Source organism: Arvicola amphibius, chromosome 7, assembly GCF_903992535.2.
Source record: "Arvicola amphibius chromosome 7, mArvAmp1.2, whole genome shotgun sequence".
Lineage (NCBI taxonomy): Eukaryota > Metazoa > Chordata > Mammalia > Rodentia > Cricetidae > Arvicola > Arvicola amphibius.
In genome coordinates this window covers 136103669-136124242 of record NC_052053.1, presented here as the reverse complement: position 1 = coordinate 136124242, position 20574 = coordinate 136103669, and the positions used below count along the sequence as shown (strand labels likewise).

At 39.6% G+C, this 20574-nt stretch overlaps 1 protein-coding gene across 1 annotated transcript in view; it reads right to left on the bottom strand.

Annotated features, from left to right (window-relative positions):
• The window catches only part of Hdac9 (histone deacetylase 9), a 617997-nt gene that overhangs the window by 137648 nt on the left and 459775 nt on the right, over window positions 1-20574 (bottom strand). Inside the window, exons 17-19 of the mRNA XM_038336352.1 lie at window positions 5837-5892; window positions 5503-5590; window positions 307-426 (exon numbers count right to left, since the gene is read on the bottom strand). Coding sequence (XP_038192280.1) covers window positions 307-426; window positions 5503-5590; window positions 5837-5892 — 264 coding nt within the window. The remainder of the gene's footprint in view (window positions 1-306; window positions 427-5502; window positions 5591-5836; window positions 5893-20574) is intronic.

Genomic DNA, 20574 nt, shown 5'->3' with positions numbered 1-20574 from the left:
ATAGAAAAACACACCACTGTGGGCGGAGAACAGAGGAGAGGGAAGAAACAAAAGGAGTGGGAAACAAGCACATGGGAGCTCTTGAAATAAACATCAAACACAGCGTCAAATCAAGCCAGCTCTGCTTGACAGCCAGCTCTCTGGATTATGCACTTGTTCTGCACTGGTTCTTGGTCCTGTGGGACAGGCGGGTAATCTGGGGTAATTTAAAACAGCAGCAAAGGACAAGAAAATTAGGGGTAATCACGCAATGCAATTACCTGCGAGATACAAGTAAAAGCAGGGCTCTAAAGAAATAAACCGAACCTCATTCGGGGCTCCACTGCCGGGGAAAAAGTTTCCTTCATCATAGCGATGGAGCGAAATGTACAGGACGCTGGGGTCAGCATAAAAGGCCTGCTGTGTACCGTTGCCATGGTGAACGTCCTACGGGAAAGAAAACAGATGACAAGCACCGTCACATCTGACTCTGGAGATGGCACTTCTCATTCCTGGTTTCTTCTCTTCCTACCTCACCCTCCCTTTCATTTTCTGTCTTCTCATCGGCTTTTCTCTCTCTCCCTTTCAGCCTACTTCTACACAACCCTTTACTTCCTGAACTTTCAGGCAAATTACCCTTTAATGCTCTCCTTTTTTTTTTTTTTAAACTGGCTTCTAAAAATCAGGAAACCATAGCGAGCATGCCCTGGAGACTCCAGATGAGCAGTCAGTGAGAAAGCCCAGTCCTTCGGTCCAATTAGATATTTATACATCGGCACTTTGTACTCTTTGCTTCAGTGATGGAATCCTGCATCCTGTTTTATAGAGGAATTTTATGACTTATTAACTGCCAACAGTTCATAACCCCTCAGGCTTAATTAACTAGCCTCATTGGCCTCTGGAAAAAAAAAGGACTAATGTTTAAACTCCAAACTAGTCTTTTTCAGGGGGATCTGTGGGTTACAGAACATTCTCACAATTCTTGACAGAACAGTAAACCATACGTGTATGCCTTGATTTGCCAAGTCCCACCATTAAGGTCAAAGGCTTTGCAACCAGCTGAATAAATTGGCTTTCTTGAAGCATTCAGTTCAGTTAGCAATCCCTCGGCAGCTAGAGTCACTTCAAAAAAGACGCCAGATGGGAAAAGGACTTCCTACTACATTTCGCTAAAACTGTGGAAGCAAGAGTAGAAGAAACAGGGGCATGAGCTCATTAACTGTTAAATCATTTGGGCCAAAGCAGGAAGATGGCACAGGGATCTACGCAATCCTTTCCAGTCTGTCTCACAGATAATGACTGCATCACGGATCGCTTCCCAGCTTTCTTCCTCATACTTCCCCAACTTCCCACTCAAAAAATCCCATTATCAATGAACGAATAAATAATTTATTGGACATTGGTAGAGGATAATGATTCAAAACTTGATGGTTCTATTTTTAATATAGATACATGTCACAATTGACATAACTATTGGAAACAATAAAAGGAGTACGGTTTAAAATATCTTTATTAAAAAGAATTCAGGTATTAAGGACTTCAGTTAATAGACTCAATATTTTCCGAGGAGAAACAAGCAGGCTGCTAACGAATGCTGAACTACACATTTTATGCAGAAAATATTATTCACTTATACAATTATAAAGAGCTTTGGTACTTTGTAGCTATTTAACACATTGGGCTTCATTTTTTTTATCAGTAAGCTTTATACTATTTTAAACAATGTTTCTTACCATCATTGAGTGAACAAATATTAAACACCTTGAATTAATTACTTAAAAATTATATAAGACATGTGGTATTATTTCTATTCTAAAAAATATGACAACTGATGCTCTAAGAATTTCAATAATCTACTATGAATCTACAGGCAGCACACTGTGAAATAGGTTCTTGAATCCACTTATTACTGCAAATGAAAAGCCAATTTTATTCTTACTTTTCTGCTTCTTTTAGTGAGCTTATGAGGTGAACTTTTGGAAACTAACTATCCTCCGTGAGATAGACAGAAACCCCTCCTTCTCCAGTCTCCAGCCCCCAGTTCCACTAGACATCTCCAAAGCCCCCTTGATGCTGGAGACCTCCTCTGCACTTGCTATCTATGGTGTAGACATAAAATAATCTGCTCTTATCCATGCATGGTGTAGACATACAATAATCTGCTCCATGCTTCACATACCAGGCACACCCAAAAGTGATCAGAGAGTCATATTGCTCAGGCGGACAGGAATCATCTCAGAAACTTTTCTAGCCAAAGATAAACACATCAGAAAAAATATATAACTTGCTGAAAACATATTAATTACTGGATTTCTGAATATTCAAAAGAAAGGAAAAGATAGTAAAATTAACTTTTTCTTTTTCATGTGAACAAAAATGAAACAATTTAAGCCACAATGTATTTTATACTAGCTAGTACTTATCCAGAATATGTTTAAAAAACAAACAAAACCAAAATAACTCTAAAGGAAGACACACCAGAGGGCTATCTCTGCTTCCCCTCTAGTAGCCAGGGCTGTAAGGCCAATTTTGTTCTGGGTTGAAAAGCAGAGAGAAACACTGCCTTGACTATTCCCTTTTCTTTAGTGACATTGGAAAACTTTATTTAAGAAAGAGGGAGAATAAAAAAATGACACCTATATCTATCCCTGATACAAAATCATCTGATCTTTAAAACTGTGTGGGGTGCACAAATTGTAAAAAGTGCATCCTGTCCAAATCCATCCTAATCGCTGAGCAATGCTCCATTCTGTATTTATTTGACAAATACTTAGAGATAAATATGAATCCGCATACTAGGTACGAGGCAACAAGTTAAGAGTGTAGGGTTGAGAGGACCTTCTGCTACTTACTCCATTCAAAGTAAAGACTGCTCAGGAACTAGCTAAACCTGCTCCTCCATGGCAACAAATATATATATATTTGTTGTACTTAGATGTACTTAGAATTATGGAAAAATGCCTATCAATATTTTACTGTTTAAAACAGATACTATAAAAACCGATTCTTTATAAGAATTTAGAACCTATGTATTTTATTCTTATTTAAGATGGCTATGAACAAATCATATATTCTTCCAGTTAATATTATCCTTTATAATTATTTAGTATATGGAGACAAAGGTCTAAATGTTTTGATCAACAATGGAACATCCTAAACTATAAGACATTCGAAGTAACTATTTTGTTATAAGTGAAAAACAGAACTTAAGAAGAATTGTGATGTAAAATTTCCTTCTACGCTACACATATGATTCAAGGAAGAAAGTCAACTCCACGGACACGCTGCCTCCTGGAACACAAGGCTGTGCTCTGGAAAGTGGTAAGGCAAAGATGCCTACTTCCTTTCCCTACTGATTTGCACATCAGAGAGAGAAAAGGCATGAACAGACTTCATAAATAACTGGAATCCCACCTGACTAACATGAACACACCTCTGAAGTAGGCCCTGGCCCACATAGAAGAGAGTTGCAACTCTGGCTTTATATTTACTTGGCTATAAAATGTCTAAACTAGCCACTAGATGAGAGAGCTGCACTATGGTGAAGGACCCTAGAGCCTATGATGCCAGTGGATCTGAGGGGATGAACCGTTCTCCCCTTGAAGAATCTTCTTCTCTCCTCTGTCACTTGCACAGAGACCAACTGGCCAGGGAGAAGGGGTGTCTCGGCATCTCGTGACGCCTTAAGATGTCCTTCTCAGTTGCTGGAGGAAACAGGAGTTTCCTCAAAGTGTCCTGTAGCTGCAGAGTTTGGAAGACTGGAAAGTAAGATGTGTGGGCTGGTGGTGGCCTCAGAGGCTACCCTTTGGACAGGACTTCATACTCTGAGAGGACCTGAAACAAAAACTCATCTGTGGGAGCCGAATGGGAAAGGAGTATCCTTCACGAATTGGATGACAGAGTAAAATCACAACAATTGCCAGCCACATAGAGGAAACTGACTCCTTAGAGCTACCACATCAATCAGTATAGAAATTGAGACAGTTTCTCTCTCCAGTCAGACCCATACATCTCTCAAGAAATACCTACACAGCTAGAATAGCTTGTCCCTCTTAAGAAGAACAAGGCTAACCATTGACCTTGCCCAACTCTCAAGTTCCTGGATTTCCACTTGCCATCTTTTCCTTCTAAGCTCATCCTTACAAAACTCCAGGAGAAATGATTTTTAGATTAACGTGCATGCAAACTCTGAATTACGTCAAGCATCATTCAGAATGTATTTAAGAAAATAGGTATTCGTGCAAAGTTACAAGAACTCTGCAGTGTTATAGCTCTCGTCTTCAACATAGCCTATTCAGTAGTGAACTGTGACCTACTTTGAAACTTAAGTGTGTTTGGAAAACACATTAGAAAATTAGAATTCAATATTTTCACATAAAAATGCCTGCAGAGAAGCCACAATATAAAAAATCCCTGTTTTAACCAAGCCATAGAAGTGGTTGTCAATCTTCCACTTTTTTAAAAAAAAATCTTCATTTTCATTTAAATATTACTTTGCACAACTTTGTTAGTGGTCCCTCCACCCTTTGGGGGTGCCCGCTTAACTAAATCTAAGGGCTGGAGGTTGATGTCATGACTTCCAATAAGATTTAATTATGAGTGCAGATATGAGCAAGATTTAAACTATTAAGGCTTGCACTTCAAAAAAAACCTTTAGCATTTTTTTGCCTTTAAATCTTTTATCACCTGTAAAAATTAATTAAGTGCAGATGCAGCAGGTTTAGCTTGGATGCCAGGGTTCATTTCCTGTCTATGCTTTGTCAGACAAGCCATTACACCTCCTGGTGAAGTGCAGGCAAACTGAGAAGCGGGCTCATAAATCACCATTGCCTTTCCCTCGCCCTTTCCTGGGTTGTTGGTTCTTTCTGTATGGGGCAGATAGATCTCCAGCTCATTATTCATTCATACATTTTAGACAACCTGCCAAGTGTCATCTGCATTTAAACAAACCACTTGCTGAACAAATTATAACTATTGTGTAAGAATGCTACATGCTAAAATACAGGATGCATCCAAGGCTTCTGACTTTTAATCACCCAGGGTTCCTGCAGGGAGTCATCCCAAACTGGCATCTGAGAACTGAGATCTTTTCACCGAGAATGACATGTTGACTTGTTTTAATACCAGTGTTGCACAATAAGGGACATGATTGCTAACTGGGGAAAGCGGCCAATTGGTTACCAAAGCAACAGCATTCCTTCCAGCACATCTGACTAGTTAAAGTCTATATTCTGTAGGGAAAAGTAAATTCAGGTTCTGTTGGGTTATTTTAACTGTGGAAGTATCAATTCATTTAAGGATCATAAAAGTTGCCCTGATCTGCGCAGTCTTCTCATTAAATTGCAGTTAACACCATGAAAGTGAAATGTGAATGTTTATGGTTTCAGAACTGCAGTCCTGAGTCTAAGGCGTTTCCACACGCAAAGGAAACACGCCTATCCGAGGTTTGCAGGGTTAAGAGCAAGACAGCCTTTCAGAGAGTGTGCATCCACTCCCCTCTACCTGGAGGTCAGGCATACATACCAGATCTACAATCAATATCTTGTTCATATTGAGTTGGTCTCTCAAGTATTTGGCGGTAATTGCAACTGAATTAAAAAAGCAGAACCCCCTGTGGAATAAAGAAGAACAGAGAAGTAAGAAGGAAAATCATCCAGGAAAACCATTATAAATAATGTTCAGAGCATTTTTTTTTAAAGATGCTATATGATCTCTGAAGTCATAAATCTGCTTCTGGGAGTACCTCGCGAGAGTTTTCAGCCCATCTGTTAGCAATTAGAGACTTCAGAAACGTGCATGGGGCAGGTGACTACCAGGAACCATGGCACTGGAGATGGCGGTGGGCCCTGGTACTTACATGGCAGCAGACTCTTCAGCATGATGGCCTGGGGGCCTCACAACAGCAAACCCGTTCTGGAAGCACAAGACAGGGTTTTCAGTAGCAGGGATAGTGATACTGATCGGATCTCTGCAGCTAAGCACCACAGACACACAAGAAGACGTCTGATGTCTCTCAGACACACCCAGGCATAGCTCCTTGTCCTTATCACCATGTCACAGCATCAAGTGAGACACTTGGGTCACTTTTGCTCAGATCCAGTCTCAAACAGGCCCTCGCTGATCCAGAGGAACAGAGCGCTGGGAGTTGTTCATAGCAGTCAGACAATCATCTCAGCTGTTAGACTCACACAACTCATTTGCAAGAATACCCTTTAAATTTCTAACATCAACATCCTAGAGAGAGAGAGAGAGAAATTCACTCTTGGTGCAGGTTTGGGTCAAAGTTCAGAAAGACGGGAAGATGCGAAGTGAAAATTCCTGACCTGGGTCCCTTCAATGGTCCTTTCCACTCCAGTGTCAGCAACATGATAAATTTACACTTGCACATGCACATAGACACAAAAGAAAGCCCAGAAAGGTGAAAAGGAGAACAATGGAAATCCCATATTTCTTCCAGTCTATAAACTGAGCTTGGATGACTGCCAAGGAGTGTGAGTTTATTGGATTCCCTAAGTCAATTTCTAGCCCAAGTTCTGGAATTTTATAAAGAATTCCAGAGCTGAGCAGCAGTCAGATATAGCCATGATCAAGAAATGCCTTAACCTCCAGGTTAGTGGAAATGCATCAGAGAAAGCTGAAGAGACTCAGCGTGAAGGCAGGGAGCCATAAATCCCCAAAAGCCGCGCGAACGAATGATGGGTTGTCTGATGTGAAAAAATAATCGTTTATCACATGGGTCACACCACTTTTCACTTAACTATGATTCAAGGAGCATGCTCCAAAAAGAATATTTCCTTAACCACAATCCATAACTTCTGAGATTATTCTAATAAACCTCAGGAATTTTCCTTCTAAATCTTTCCCTGAAATCATAAGAATCAAAGAGTCATCCTACTTAACCTTCATGACTCTTTGATTCTTTATGATGGTAACTCTTTGTTACAATTTATAGTCGTTGGGTAAATTGACTTTATATTCTGTTGAGTGAATATAGTAACGATTTTCGAGAGAAATTAGAAGTGGCAATAGTATCTTCCTGTGATTGGAAACGTCACCTTTAGTACAAATTTATTATGAAATGGCACTGTCACAGAGCAGCTTTTTCACGAGGGCTCTTCCCTCGTGTGCAGACCCCTGCTGTAATTGAGGGGGTGGCTAGAGATGAACAGAGCGGGCTGCTGACGAAAGGGATCAGGTAGACTGATTTTCCCTCTCTCTCTTCGATGTGGAATTTCCCTCTGTATGCTGTGATTACCACTAATGAATAAAGAAACTGCTTTGGACCTATAGCAGGGTAGAACTTAGCTAGGCAGGGAAAACTAAGCTGAATGCTGGGAGGAAGGAGGGCAGAGTCAGAGAGAAGCCATGTAGCCCTGCCGGACACAGATGCCAACCCTTTAGCAAGTAAGCCACAGCCACATGGCAATACACAGATTAATAGAAATGGGTTAAATTAATATGTAAGAGTTAGCTAATAAGAAGCTAGAACTAATAGGCCAAGCAGTTATTTAATTAATACAGTTTCTGTGTGATTATTTCAGGACTAAGCAGCTGGGAACCAACAATGGGCCCCTGCCTCCTCCTTCATCTCTTGCCTTTTCCTTATGTTGTGACTGAGAATTACAACTTGACCATATGCTGGCCTTGCCTCCCGATGTCATAGCTGCCTAGTCTTGTATTGTCTACGTGTGAGTCTGTGGTATATTGTTACAGCAGCAGAAAATGGACGAAGAAGCTGAATCACATCTCACTAACTAAAGGCCAGAGATGATGATAAACATGTCTCCCACTGTTTTCCTGAAATCATTTATGCATTCTCCAGACTTTATTATAGAGAAAGAAACTATTGATAAAATAAAACAAAGTAACAGACACTGGAATTTTAAGGTTAGTGGGGAAATCTGCAAAGATCACGATACACTCAATAAAAGCCACTGAATGAAAGAAATGAATATAAGGCTTGGTAAACACAACCCACGTGCAAAGCCTTGCATGAACTCTGCTGAGATGGCCTCCTTCCTCTTAGAGTCTGACTTCCAAACAAGGTTGGCCTTTTGTTTTATGATTTTCTGAGTAGCTACCAGTATTTTGTTTCCGGTTCAATTAAACTGGTTTATGAATGAAGGCCATGTTTATGTAGCACAAAGAAAAAAACAACCAATCACCAGTGTGTACTGAACACTATGACTAATCCAATAAAAGACATGGAACCCCCCATGGTAAGCCATATTCCGTCATTTCCCTCGCGTGCTGTGAGGGAGTCTCACGTTCATATGGTGCCTGCAGAAGAGACATAAACTCTCCGTAAGGTAGCCTGCCTGTATCTAGACACAACTTTCGGGAAGCATCGACACTCTTTGAATTATTAAAGAGTGCTTTCCCTAACACAACTTTATCAACTGTGTCTACAAGCTTCTATGTGAAAGGTCATATTTAATTTATAATGATAGAAACTGCTAATTATCTAAATAATCAGCTAATACTATGAAAGTGGTAATTAAATCCTGACCCACTTAGCCATGTAATCCTAATATTATCTACCCACTCAATAGATTTACTTGGATATCTCAAGGGCACTTCAAGTCAATTTCTTTGGAAAACAATCTACAAATCTCCTAATCTCCTTAACATGGCAATGACACCATCAGCTCAAGTCAGAGGCTGATGAATTCTCTCTCCTGGCTCCTTCTCCATCCTTCTTCCATTCTATTTTAGTTCACAACCTGATGATATAACTTTGAAAAATTACTCAAACTTCTTCTCTTATTCTTATGTCCAGTCCTTTTGCTTTGCTGGGTTATGCTGCAGGACCATGCACACTGACAACAAGTACTCTGCCGAGAAGCCACACACTCAGCCCTTCCTTGAGGGTTTTGGCTTTGTAGGAGTTGTTATCTTCAGAATCCATACAATCTTCTGTCCCCTGATTTCTCTGCTTTCTGAGGCTTGCTATTAATAAATTTGTATCCTGCTCAGTCTTCTTTTTAGGCTGTCCTCAGTGACAGCATCACCTTCATGATTCTATGACAAGCAAGTGTCTATTTGCCCAGGACCTTCTCTTCCCAAACAACACTGAACAGACACCCCACTTCTAGTTCATCAACCGTATTTAATTTCGCAGCCGGGCATTCATCAGCTACCACGTTCAGTTCTCTCTCATCCTGCTTGGACTCTCAGGCCGTCATTACATATCCACACAGATGGCCACCTTGTCCTTTTTACTCACTGAAGGACACTAGCAGTACTGGGTTACGACCCTAAGAACCTCGTATACTCGTTATTACTGACTTATAGCCTTATTCCAGTGACTGGGAGCTACATGTTCAATACGCCATCTCTGAAGAGGCACAAACATTCAGTCTGTTACAGATTTTCAACCATGTTGCCCTTTCCCTTCTTGTGGATTCAGGCAAAATTACAAGTCTGATAAGATACAACTCACACCTGCTCCATCCCTGCATCTATTGAAGCACACATAAAAGCCAGATGTCTGGTTGTCCTTTACAGTTAGGATCTTAAACTCCAAGTACATTCCTCAGGATGGCTGGAAGCCACACTGCATTCCTCCATCAATGAACCGACTGTCCCTGACTTTCACATGAGTCATCCGGGCTTCTCCTTTTCCTTCAAAGTTTCAACAACCCTTCGCTAACTCCTTAAATTCTGCTTCTGCTGAAAAGTTATTTCATTTATAAAAAAGCAAGTAGAATAACATATCTACATACTTCAAGTGAAAACATACTGACTCACTCCCAGTAGTCCTTGCTGCTGACCTGTCTGCCCTTGCTCCTCCCACACCGTTCTAGGCACAGCTAACTATGACCCTCCTCCCTCTCTCTGTAGCACCTTTATCTCTTCTGCTATAGTATTGCAATCAGAGCAAATGTTTAACTTTCTTGTCTTAAAGAAAAGAAATAGAAACTTAAAGGCCAATGTGATGCGATCAGGACATGGGACTTTAAAGATGGAACTCATCTTGAGGGCTCCTCCTTTTAAAGGGATTAAAGTCCGGTTCCAAGGGGCTTCTTGCAGCCTGTTGTTTATTTGCTCTTTTTTTCCAGCATCTTGGAAGCAGAAGGCAGCTCAGCTCGGGGATCACAGCGAGTCTCATCTGGGCTTGGGATTCAAGGATGTCAGACTGGGAGGCTAATCCACTCTTTCTGAGCTTCTGAGCTATGCAGCTGGTGGAATTTTGCTTTGACAAAAACAGAGGAAGATATTCTCACAGTTGCGCCAGGCACTATTTTGAGTACCATCTTATGTGGGTGAAGACTGGGTGTACTTCTGTTGATTGGTTTTGATTATTGTGACCTGAATGTATCATGTCCTACTCACCAAGGCACCTACTTCCTGCCTGTCACTTTGTTCTCTACTCTGATAGGACATGGGCACATAACAAGACGCCAGTAAGCAAATGAGGTGTTTCTGCTCAGTCGCACGGCATGTGCCTACTTTGCTCCTCCATGCTGGCCTTGGCCTCAAGTTCTTTACTCGCACAGGTGTTTGTACTCTTTCTCTTTGTAGGTCACCATTAGGCTTGTTGTGAGAAGTCACCCATTAGGTTGGAGGTCACCTCTTAGGCTAGATTTCCTCAGAAACACATGAAATACTTATGCCTTATAATAATAAATAAAATCTTTGTGTTCCATTTTCGATGAGAAGTATATCTCACAGGCACGTGTGTGAATATTTGGGCCCCAGCTTGTGGCTCTGTTTTAGGATGCAGTAGAAATAAAGGATGCCAAATAAAACATTTAAGTTAAAACAAATTGTTCTTCTTGAATTTTGACAAAATGGCAAAAAGATGATGAGTATTTTGGTTTGATGAAATAGGCTGGGAATGACTTCAAATGACAATATTAATATTATAGAAATATCTAGATACTCTGAACTCCATGACAAGTAATTAATTTACTATTTGTCTATATCCCTCTATGTCTGACAAACAAAGATTTGTTGTATGTCATACTGTAAAACAGGATTTCCCCAGATTTTAGATTCATACGATTCCATTAATATTTTTCTAGTAGTCTTTAATACTTCACTGTTTTGAAACAACAATATACTAGTCACAAAGCATAGCTATTAGAAAGACTAGAGCCATTTTGGGAAACTACCAGCATTCTCAGCATTTCTGGGCAGCTCTGAAGGTCTGGAAGTTTGAGGTTGGCCTGGGCTACATAGCAAAATCCTATCCACGTATGAAGGAAGAATGAAAGAGAAGGAGAGATAGAGAGGTGGACGAGGGACAGAAAGAGGAAGGAAGTTAGGAAAAAGAGAAGGAGATGAACATACAGTGCACACAAAAAATGCATACATTTGTCCTTTTTTACTACTATGGCCATGGTAAGAGATAATGATTTTAGTTTTGTAAAAAATAACCAGTTATTCAAATTTTGGAGCACATGTACTACTTCTAGCCAACCCTACCCTTTTAATCTGTATTTAGATGGCTAAGGTAAAAAAGTAGAAATGTTTACTCCATAAAATTTTGATTTATCATTTTACTCTATGAAACTGCTCTTTAATTTACATTTTATTCCAAGTTGTAAAGACCAAAGCATTAATCTGAGCAAATTCATACTTTTCTATGCACCGGGGGCAACTTTATGGTGCTAACATTTTCATTTGAATAATCCAATTTTCCTCTGTTACAGTTTCAAAGTCTCTGCAGCTTAGAATGTGACTAACCAGAGAGCTTTTAGAATATTTTATCACCATCAACAGTGAGAGTTTATATCTTACGTCGCGAGTTTACTCCGGCTTTGCGTCTGGAGCTTCAATTAGTGCAAAGGGCCCTTCTCAGTTAAAGGAGAGAATTGATATATGTTTGGTGCCATCATTTGAAGAAATATAATTGACTCTCCTATATGGCCAGATGACATTTATAATATTGCCTATATATAAAACTTGATTTGAGGAAAAGAATTCTAATCACTTTAGACTACTCTATTTTTACAATTGATGAAATCTATATTTTTCTGGACAAATTTATCGAAATGTCAAATTTATTTTTGTGTTCTTCACAGGCAGAGTGAAATTTTTTTCAAGGCAAATAAAGAGAAAGCAGTAAAGAAATTACTGGAACCACTTTAAACAGTTGCTTCTTCACACAAAGCTAAGTCCATTGCTATGGCAACAGCAGGCACAGAAAATTCAGAAGGTACAAAATAACCCAGCTATTTTCTTTGACCTGCTTATAACTATCGTTCCACAAACGGCAGGAATGCATATTTTCATTTACCTGATAACCATGTGGACCACTAGGTCGTCCACGAATAACAAAATATCACCCACAATTCCAACACGTGCTGAGATGAGAAATGCAGGGTTCAAAATCATGGAAAATAAGGGCTTGTGACCCCAGACGAGAGTGACCTTGAAGGAACACACTCTGTCTTACATTCAGCTAATGCAGTCTCCGATGGAAAAGTGCATGTTATTATGTATGCACATTTTAAGAAAATCTGAGGCATGAACCTATAATTCTGACATGTCTCATAGGCCAGCCATTTCTTTTCTCTTCTCTAGATTAAAGTCAAAGCGAAAGGAAGACCAGAAAGTCAACGTTGCCTTCACAAAAGGACATCAGGGCATGATGGCCGCACATCTTTTTCTGTAAGTCCCTAATCAAATTTTAGATTTTCTGATCAATTATTTTAGACATAGCTTTATTTTGAGCACATTGCAATGTGCTTTCTGCGTAGCATTAACCACAAACCATCCAAATGTTGACTGAGATTTCAGAACAGTGGATTCAGATTTGTTTTGCAGAAGTACTATTTCAATATATTGCTAATTTAGAGCTTGGTCATTATCTCCTGATATTAAGGAGTATTACTGAAGTATTTCTAAATGTCTGAAGCACCAGTGCTCAGTGGAAGAGTGTCTATCCAAACCAAGCACAGCCTGGAAAAACTTTGCAGCACTTCTTTCCAAGTACCATCGATGTGATGGTTGAATTCCTACCTCTAATGCGTTGGCTGAACTGGAAGTTCATAAGCTATGCTTGATGCGGCTGTAATAGATCACTGGAAGCCACAATCCCAGCCACGCCAGAGATATGCATTGAAACAAATGACTTTGCAACTCATTCTTTACCTTTATAGAGGTTGTGGGTGGGTTTTATTTCTTTCAAGAGAACTAGTTTGGGATATTCAAACCCACTCTCATCTTCAGTTATAACTATATTTATCTAATATGTCTATGAATAAGCCATCTGATTATGATTAAGTAAACAAATAAACAAAAAGAAGTGGCTGGAAAGCAGCCATTCCTTCTTTGTATAATACTATATGCCGTGACCGTCAGTCTTTTCTTCCCTCATATTAACTTGATCATAAGTATCCTTTCCAAATTCTCAAAGAGTTTGTCGTATGTACAAATTTTTTATCTGATGATGAAGAACTCTCTCTCTCTCTGTGTGTGTGTCTGTGTGTGTGTGTGTGTGTGAGAGAGAGAGAGAGAGAGAGAGAGAGAGAGAGGGAGAGAGAGAGAGAGAGAGAGAGAGAGAGAGAGAGAGAGAGGTGGGGAAGGAACGAAGGAAGGCTAGAACTATTTTAAAGTGCTTCTATAATACTCAAGCTATAAAAATATTTATTTTTATTTTACGTGTGCGAGTGTTTTGCCTGCATGTATGGATATGTACCACATGCATACCTGGTTCCTACAGAGGCCAGAAGATGGAATCAAATTCTAGGCAACTGGTTACAGACAGTTGTAACCTGCTATGTGAACGCTGGGAACAAACCCTAGGTGTCCTGTAAGAGCCACAAGTCCTCTTAACCATTGAGCCATCTCCAGATTCTAAAGTTTGTTTTTTAAGCAAATAGTGTAGGGCTGGAGAAATGGCTGAGTAGTTAGCAGCATTTGTAGAAGTCCAGGGACTAGGGTTCAGTTTTGACATATAACCACTGGTGACCCTAGTTCCAAGGGACCTGATGCCCTCTTCTGGCCTCCATGGGCACCAGACATGCACTTGATAATCATACATACATGTGAGCAAAATACACATACATGTAAAATAAAATATGTATTTAAAAATTAAACTATAATCTGTTAGGTCTTATTGGGGTCTTTTAATCTTTCATTTAAGGGGTGGTTGGTAAATAACACCGAAAATCACATCGCATTACAAACATTAAGTACTTGAATAAGGCCAAAAATATCAATCACAATTCTTGGGGAAAACCTATGATAGGAAATTTGAATTCCTTTATCTGTGTTTGTATCCAAAATTGCGTTTGTGGTACTAAGATAGTGGCATAAGATTTGATTCAATTACCCATATGATAACTAAAGAGAGCAACATGGGATTTGACTCTTTTACTTAAGCTGAAAAACCCTCCAGTGGAAATTAAGTTTCACTTGTTGCTACCACTGCATGGTAAGGTATTTGGCCATGAATATTGAAGGAAACTGTCCCTCCTCCTGCCAGTCTCCAATACTGCACTTGGGGAGTTACACCATCAGAGATATACTCAGGGATAGACAGACAAGTTGTCCCCTCTTCTGTCCCCTCTCATTCCTTTCCACATCCGTAGTATAAGAATAAATAGCAAGTAAATCAGAGTCTACTTTCCAGGAGTAACTCAGGCATAGCCATGTGGCTGAGGAGTTGCTAAGTATCCTAACTTTCTAACATTGACTTTTATGAAAATGGTACTGCTCATTATTTACATAACATGTCTTCTATCACCCCCATCAAAACCCTTGCTCTGTACCCACCGTGGTGCTGGATCCGTCCTGAGCTCCTTCTGCTTAGCTATGCTCATTTCTGCTATGAAATATGGCTCTATGTTGATTACATTGTAATGGCAATTTAATTCTTAGAAATTAATGTCTACCTAGAGTAATAAAATAATTTGCATTTGTTAAAGATCATAGATGTTTAGCTTTCTCTAACATACAAATCTTTATGAAAAGAAAGAGGCCCACTGGCCAATAAGAATGCCCTAACACTATCCAAATATTACATATTTATAAATTTTACATTCAAATTAGTAAATCATAGTCGATTTTTTGGATTCTCTTCTACTTTACTTCACTAGACTGCACAATATTTTGGAATGTATTTAGTATAGCACTTAATACCAGGTAATTTAGCCTGCAGAAGGACTTTCTAAAATGATTAGTTTAGCTTAGAACCAATGCCATGAATCAAACCTTTGAAGGAAGAAAAGTATCACAAGGAAAGGCTGTCTTAAGCAAACCAGAATCTGGAAGGTTAAGAGAGGTGGGAAGACTTGCCAAGAAAACAATAAGGGACATGTGGGAATCACATTTTGTTTCATTGAGTAAGCTCAAGGGAGCCAGGAAAATAGGAGCCCAACATTAGCAGTTTAACTGCATGAGGATGCTGAAGCAGAAGCACAGATGGCAGCCTTTCTTTCTCCCTGAAAGATCCAGGAGGAAGGAGCTTGATGACAGCATTAGAACACAGGGTCAGGGCAGCCTGGCATCTGTGGGCTTTAATGCCCACAGGCTTGAGCCTGGCAGCACTCTGGCTGCACAGGGATGAAACGCACTCCTGAAAAATCAGGCTTCTGGTAAGGAGACAAGGGACCCGATGATGCTCATGTTACATGTAATTTAAGTTGAGTCTTTTCGAAAATAATAACAATGGGTCCACTATGAAGAAGGCCTTGGGAGGGAGGAAGTCATCAGGATGTGGACTTGGTAAGGCCATAATAACCTACCGAAAGCAATTTGTTTAGTTTATCAATCAGTGGTTGAATTTGACTCATGGCCCAGCAATTCAATTGCTGGATTTTTTGAAACATGACTGTTTCTTGGACCACATTAACCAAAAACTATCAGGTATTTTTCATCATGTAAATAGAACCACATTATGAAAGACTTCAGGGGAAAAAAAAAGAATTAGGGCAAGATAATTTTGCTATTTTTTTCAGAAGTTGAAATTTTTTTTTAATAAAGAACGATGAATATAGCCTTCCATAAAAGTAGCAAGACAAAATATAGTGATGACCACGCTGTGAATTAAGGCTGCTCTGGGTGAGAAGGATGATGGCCATCAAGTGTCACAGACCAGACCTGTTATCATTATACTCCTGTGGACTACAGCAGATTTATTTGTTCTCAGTTACAGCCCCCTGATAATTTTGGTATCATTTAGTTTATACAAACATCTTTGATTAATTTAATGAAATTTCAGTAATTTTATTTCTGTACCAAAACATATATCTTTTGGATATAGGGTTTCCATTTTGGCCATGGATTGTTTCTTGCATAAAATTCTAATTGTCTGTGAATACCTTTCATGGGAAGAATAGCTACCAACAAGTAAGTTTGATCAATAAGTTCAAGCTAGGCAATTAAATAAAAATTTCAGCCACAGAATTTAAATCGTAGAGCATTAAATACGTAATAGTGGTTATTGCTAAAAAAAACACCAAATGAATTTTCATTTTACATGGAGTTTATGTGTATGTGTGTTTGAATCTGTGCTTGTATGTAAAATTTACCACCACCTCAAATTCCAAAGGTGTAAAAAAACTTACATTCCCTGAGTGTGTATGATATGTGCAATTCAGATTTCAGTATAGAAAACCATTTCCTTTGTAGAAACTGAAACACTTGCAGTATAAACAAATCAGTAGGTATCAAACTTAATACTATCACAGACAAAAGAAATTACTTGGAACATATATTTATAAGATATTACTTATTTCATATTTTGAGTTCTGAAAGTAAAACAAAGCTCTGGAAAGCTTTGTATATAAATGCTGAATTTGATACTAGAGTTTGTGTTGCAATTCTTTCCAAACTAAATTATTTTTTAAGTCTCATTGAAGCTTTTTTCTTTTTGTCAAAAAAAATCCAGTGGTTTTTATTACTCCCAGAAACAAGAATAGGAAGAGAAAATTAGGCAGTGGCTGAGCTTGACTCTTTCCAGAGAACGCATCAAACTGGGGAAGAAGCTTTTATTGACTTTATGGAACTTGGCATTTTAAAAATAAATTTATTTATTTTACATCCCAGCTGCAGTTTCTGCTCCCTCCTCCTCTCCCAATCCCTTCCCAGACCTCTTCTCTGTTGCTACCCCCTAATCCACTCCTCCTCCATTTCTGTTTAGGAAAGGGCAGGTCTCCTAGGTATATCCACAAAACATGGCATATCAAGTTGCAGTAAGACTAAGCACCTCCCCATGTATTAAGGCTGGGCAAGTCGACCAAGTATGGGAGTAGGGTCCCAAAAGCCAGTAAAGAGTCAGAGACAGCCCCTTCTCCCACTGTTAGGAGTCCCCCAAGAGGACCAAGCTACAGAACTGTAATAAATATGCAGAGTGCCTAGGTCAGCCCCATGAAGCCTCCCTGGTTATTGGTTCAGTCTCCATGAGCCCCTATGAGTCCAGGTTAGTTGATGATTTGAGTTTTCTTGTGCTGTCTGTGACCCCTCCGGCTCCTACAATCCTTTCTCCTCTTTTTCAGGATTCCAGAACTCCTCCTGATGTTTGGCTGTGGGTCTGCATCTGTTTCCATCAGTTGCTGGATGGAGCCTCTCTGATGACAATTTGGCTGGGCATCAGTCTGGTCACAGGAGATAGCCAGCTCAGGCTACCTATCTGCTAGTGCTAGAAGTCTAAGCTAGCATCTTCTCTGCAGATTCCTCCCTAGTGCCAGGCTTTGGTCTGACCTAGAAATGCACCCCCTTTCAGTCTCTCTCAGTACTCTCCTTTTCTGTCCCTCTCCCTTCATGTTCCCACCACACCTGCTCCCAATCCACTCAAAAAACTCTTTTTACTAACAGTGTAAATTAGGTGTCAGTGAGAAAACCTACGCCTGATTTAGGTTTTGGCCTTTGATAGTCTCCAATAAAAGACAAAGTTTCTATACTATGAGTTAAGCCACAACAAAGTCAACAGTCAGTTGCGGAGGCTGGGAATACGCACATCCAACCACCGTGGACCACACAGTGAAAACCCCAATGAAATATTCGCTATGAGAAGAACAGATGTGTGGGAAGACATTCTGGAAGGAGCCCAGCCATACACCTAGATGATGGCTGGGAGCATCAGGCAGACCTGCCATCTACTTCCCCGTCACCAAGATCTAATAAACATTCCTAAGTTTGTCAGTTCTCGGAGACATAATGGCTTACTGAACAACTTTCAGGACAAGTCGGAGCCCCTGGCACACACGGCAGCTGTGAGGAGACCCCAAGGATGCGTCTACTCACAGATCACCCGTGTGAGTGGGGCTGTTCCTAGTCTCAGGTACGGGGTCAGCACTTACAAGCAGCCATGCAGACACTGTCTTAGTGACGTAGCTGCTTACTCTTTCATTTGGACCAAAGAATCAAACAGATCTAAATTTAAATTAAACCCATTTCCATCCTAATCACTGAAATGTGTTCTGTGTGAGTCTGCTATGTAGAATTTTCAAATAGGAAGAATTTCAGCAACCTAGTAAGCATAGATTTGTTTTTTTTAAAAATCTATGCTTGATTGGTAGAAAAACAATGGGCAAAATTTCAAATCTGCAAAGTTAACAACAAATAACTAAATAGATAAATAAATGGTTTAAAAATCATATAAGATCGTGGGACACCAAAACTTTCAAAATTGAACTAGAAATAAACAGCCTTGCTAGTCTTTACTTGCCTTCCAAAAGGTGATACCTAGCATATACTAAATATAAGATATGGAATGAAGCAAGCAGAAAAAAAAAAAAAACCACAACGGACAATGAGGGCTCCTGAGAAGCCAAAGACAATGGCACTGGATTTTGATCCTACTACACATACTGGCTTGGGGGGGTGGGGCTAGTCTATTTGGATGCTCACCTTCCTAGACCTGGATGGAGGGGGGAGGAACTTGGACTTCCCACAGGGCAGGGAACCCTTACTGCTCTTCGGACAGGAGAGGGAGGGGGAATGGAGAGTGGAGGGGGAGGTAAATGGGAGGCGGGGAGGAGGCGGAAATTTTTAATAAAAATAAAAAAGCAAGATACACAAGCAAGTAAAAATAAGGTACAAACAAATTCTAAGCATTTGTAAATTATCACACACAAAGTTTGGGGAGATGGGTATGCTGAAAAAAAGGAAAATTATAAAAAAGAGAGGAACTAAGGAGGAATCTTAACATCATGATGTGAAAGGGAAGAACCTATTTGCAAAGGAAGAAGAACAGACAGGACGCGAGAAAAGCCAGTCCCACAGAACCTGCAGAACCATCGAGGGCAGGGATCCAAACGGAAGCACAGAGAAGGACACAGGCCTGAAGACAGTAAACAGAGCGCCAGTGTCCAACGGAACAGCGTGTAGTCGGCCTAGGACACGCAACAGGAGCCTTGGGGGTGCAGGATATCAGAAGTGCAGCAGAAAGTATTCAAAGAAGGGTAAAGTTATCCAGTTTGGAGATAAAAGGCAATAAAATATTTTTTAAAAGATCAGTAATAAAAATGACAAATGACAGCTGATTTCTCAAATAAAAAGAAAACAGTAGGTAACTATGAGTACATTTAATGTGTGAAATGACTGGCAGCATGAAATTTCTAGACTTATCTTTTAAAAAACCCACATTATTTATATATTAAAGGTGATTTGGTGTCAGTAACAGGACAAGGAATGGGGAAGGATGTATTGCAGGTTGAGAAGAAACACTACCAGATGTACAGATAGCTGAGTCTGTCCGCATGGGTACAGAGCACTGGGGAGAATAAAGATGTGGGCTAACATTAATCATTGTTTTACTTATATGTTTATACGTATCTTCTCTTCCTGTCCCCTTCTCTGCTCCTACTCTTTCCTCTCCTCTCCTTTCTCTCCTTCTCCCCCTTTCTCCCAACTACAATCCGTCATAAGAAATTTAATCATTTCAAAAGCATTAGGTGTTAAAGGAATATGGATAACTCAATGTGGGTATCTATAATTATTGCAAAACTGAAATATATGATCAAGTAATATGACATACATTAGGAGGTAAAGAGAATTTCACCATTTTAACTTGCAATAACTTTGAAAGGTTTAAATTACAGAAAATAGTTTTTTGACCGTAGAAAGATTCATTCCATGTGAATTATGAAAGACAGTCTGGGAGTGTTCAGCTAGGAAGTAACTGAATAACAGAATTCTAGTAACTGTACTGGAGAAGATGTCAGGAGAGAAATAAGACAGTATTTTAATACTTTGAAATTTATAAAATGTGGCTAAAGGAGTGTTAAAAGAGAGAAATATATAGTCCTAAAATGTCTTTATTGGAAAAAACTGAAACCTACAGACTTAACTTTTTCAAATGTTGAGGAACAATCACATGGAACTCAGTGTAAGCAGGAAATAGTGAAGGTCTAACCCATGAAATAGAAAAGAGAAAAGAAGAGGATAATAACAAAGCAGACACACCTGCTTCGAAACAATCTGCGAGCATCACGATAGGAAGGAGCGAGCTAGCATTCAGTCTACAGTCCAAATTTTAATTTCTTTCAAAAATCTTTTTTCTCATAAAGCACACAGATTCTTAACTTATGACACAGAGTTTTATCCTCTAGGCTATTTCCCATATAAAATACTCACATATGCCAAAACACTGTTGGAAAGGTATCTTGCTGATGATTTTATTCATGAGAAATTCAAGCA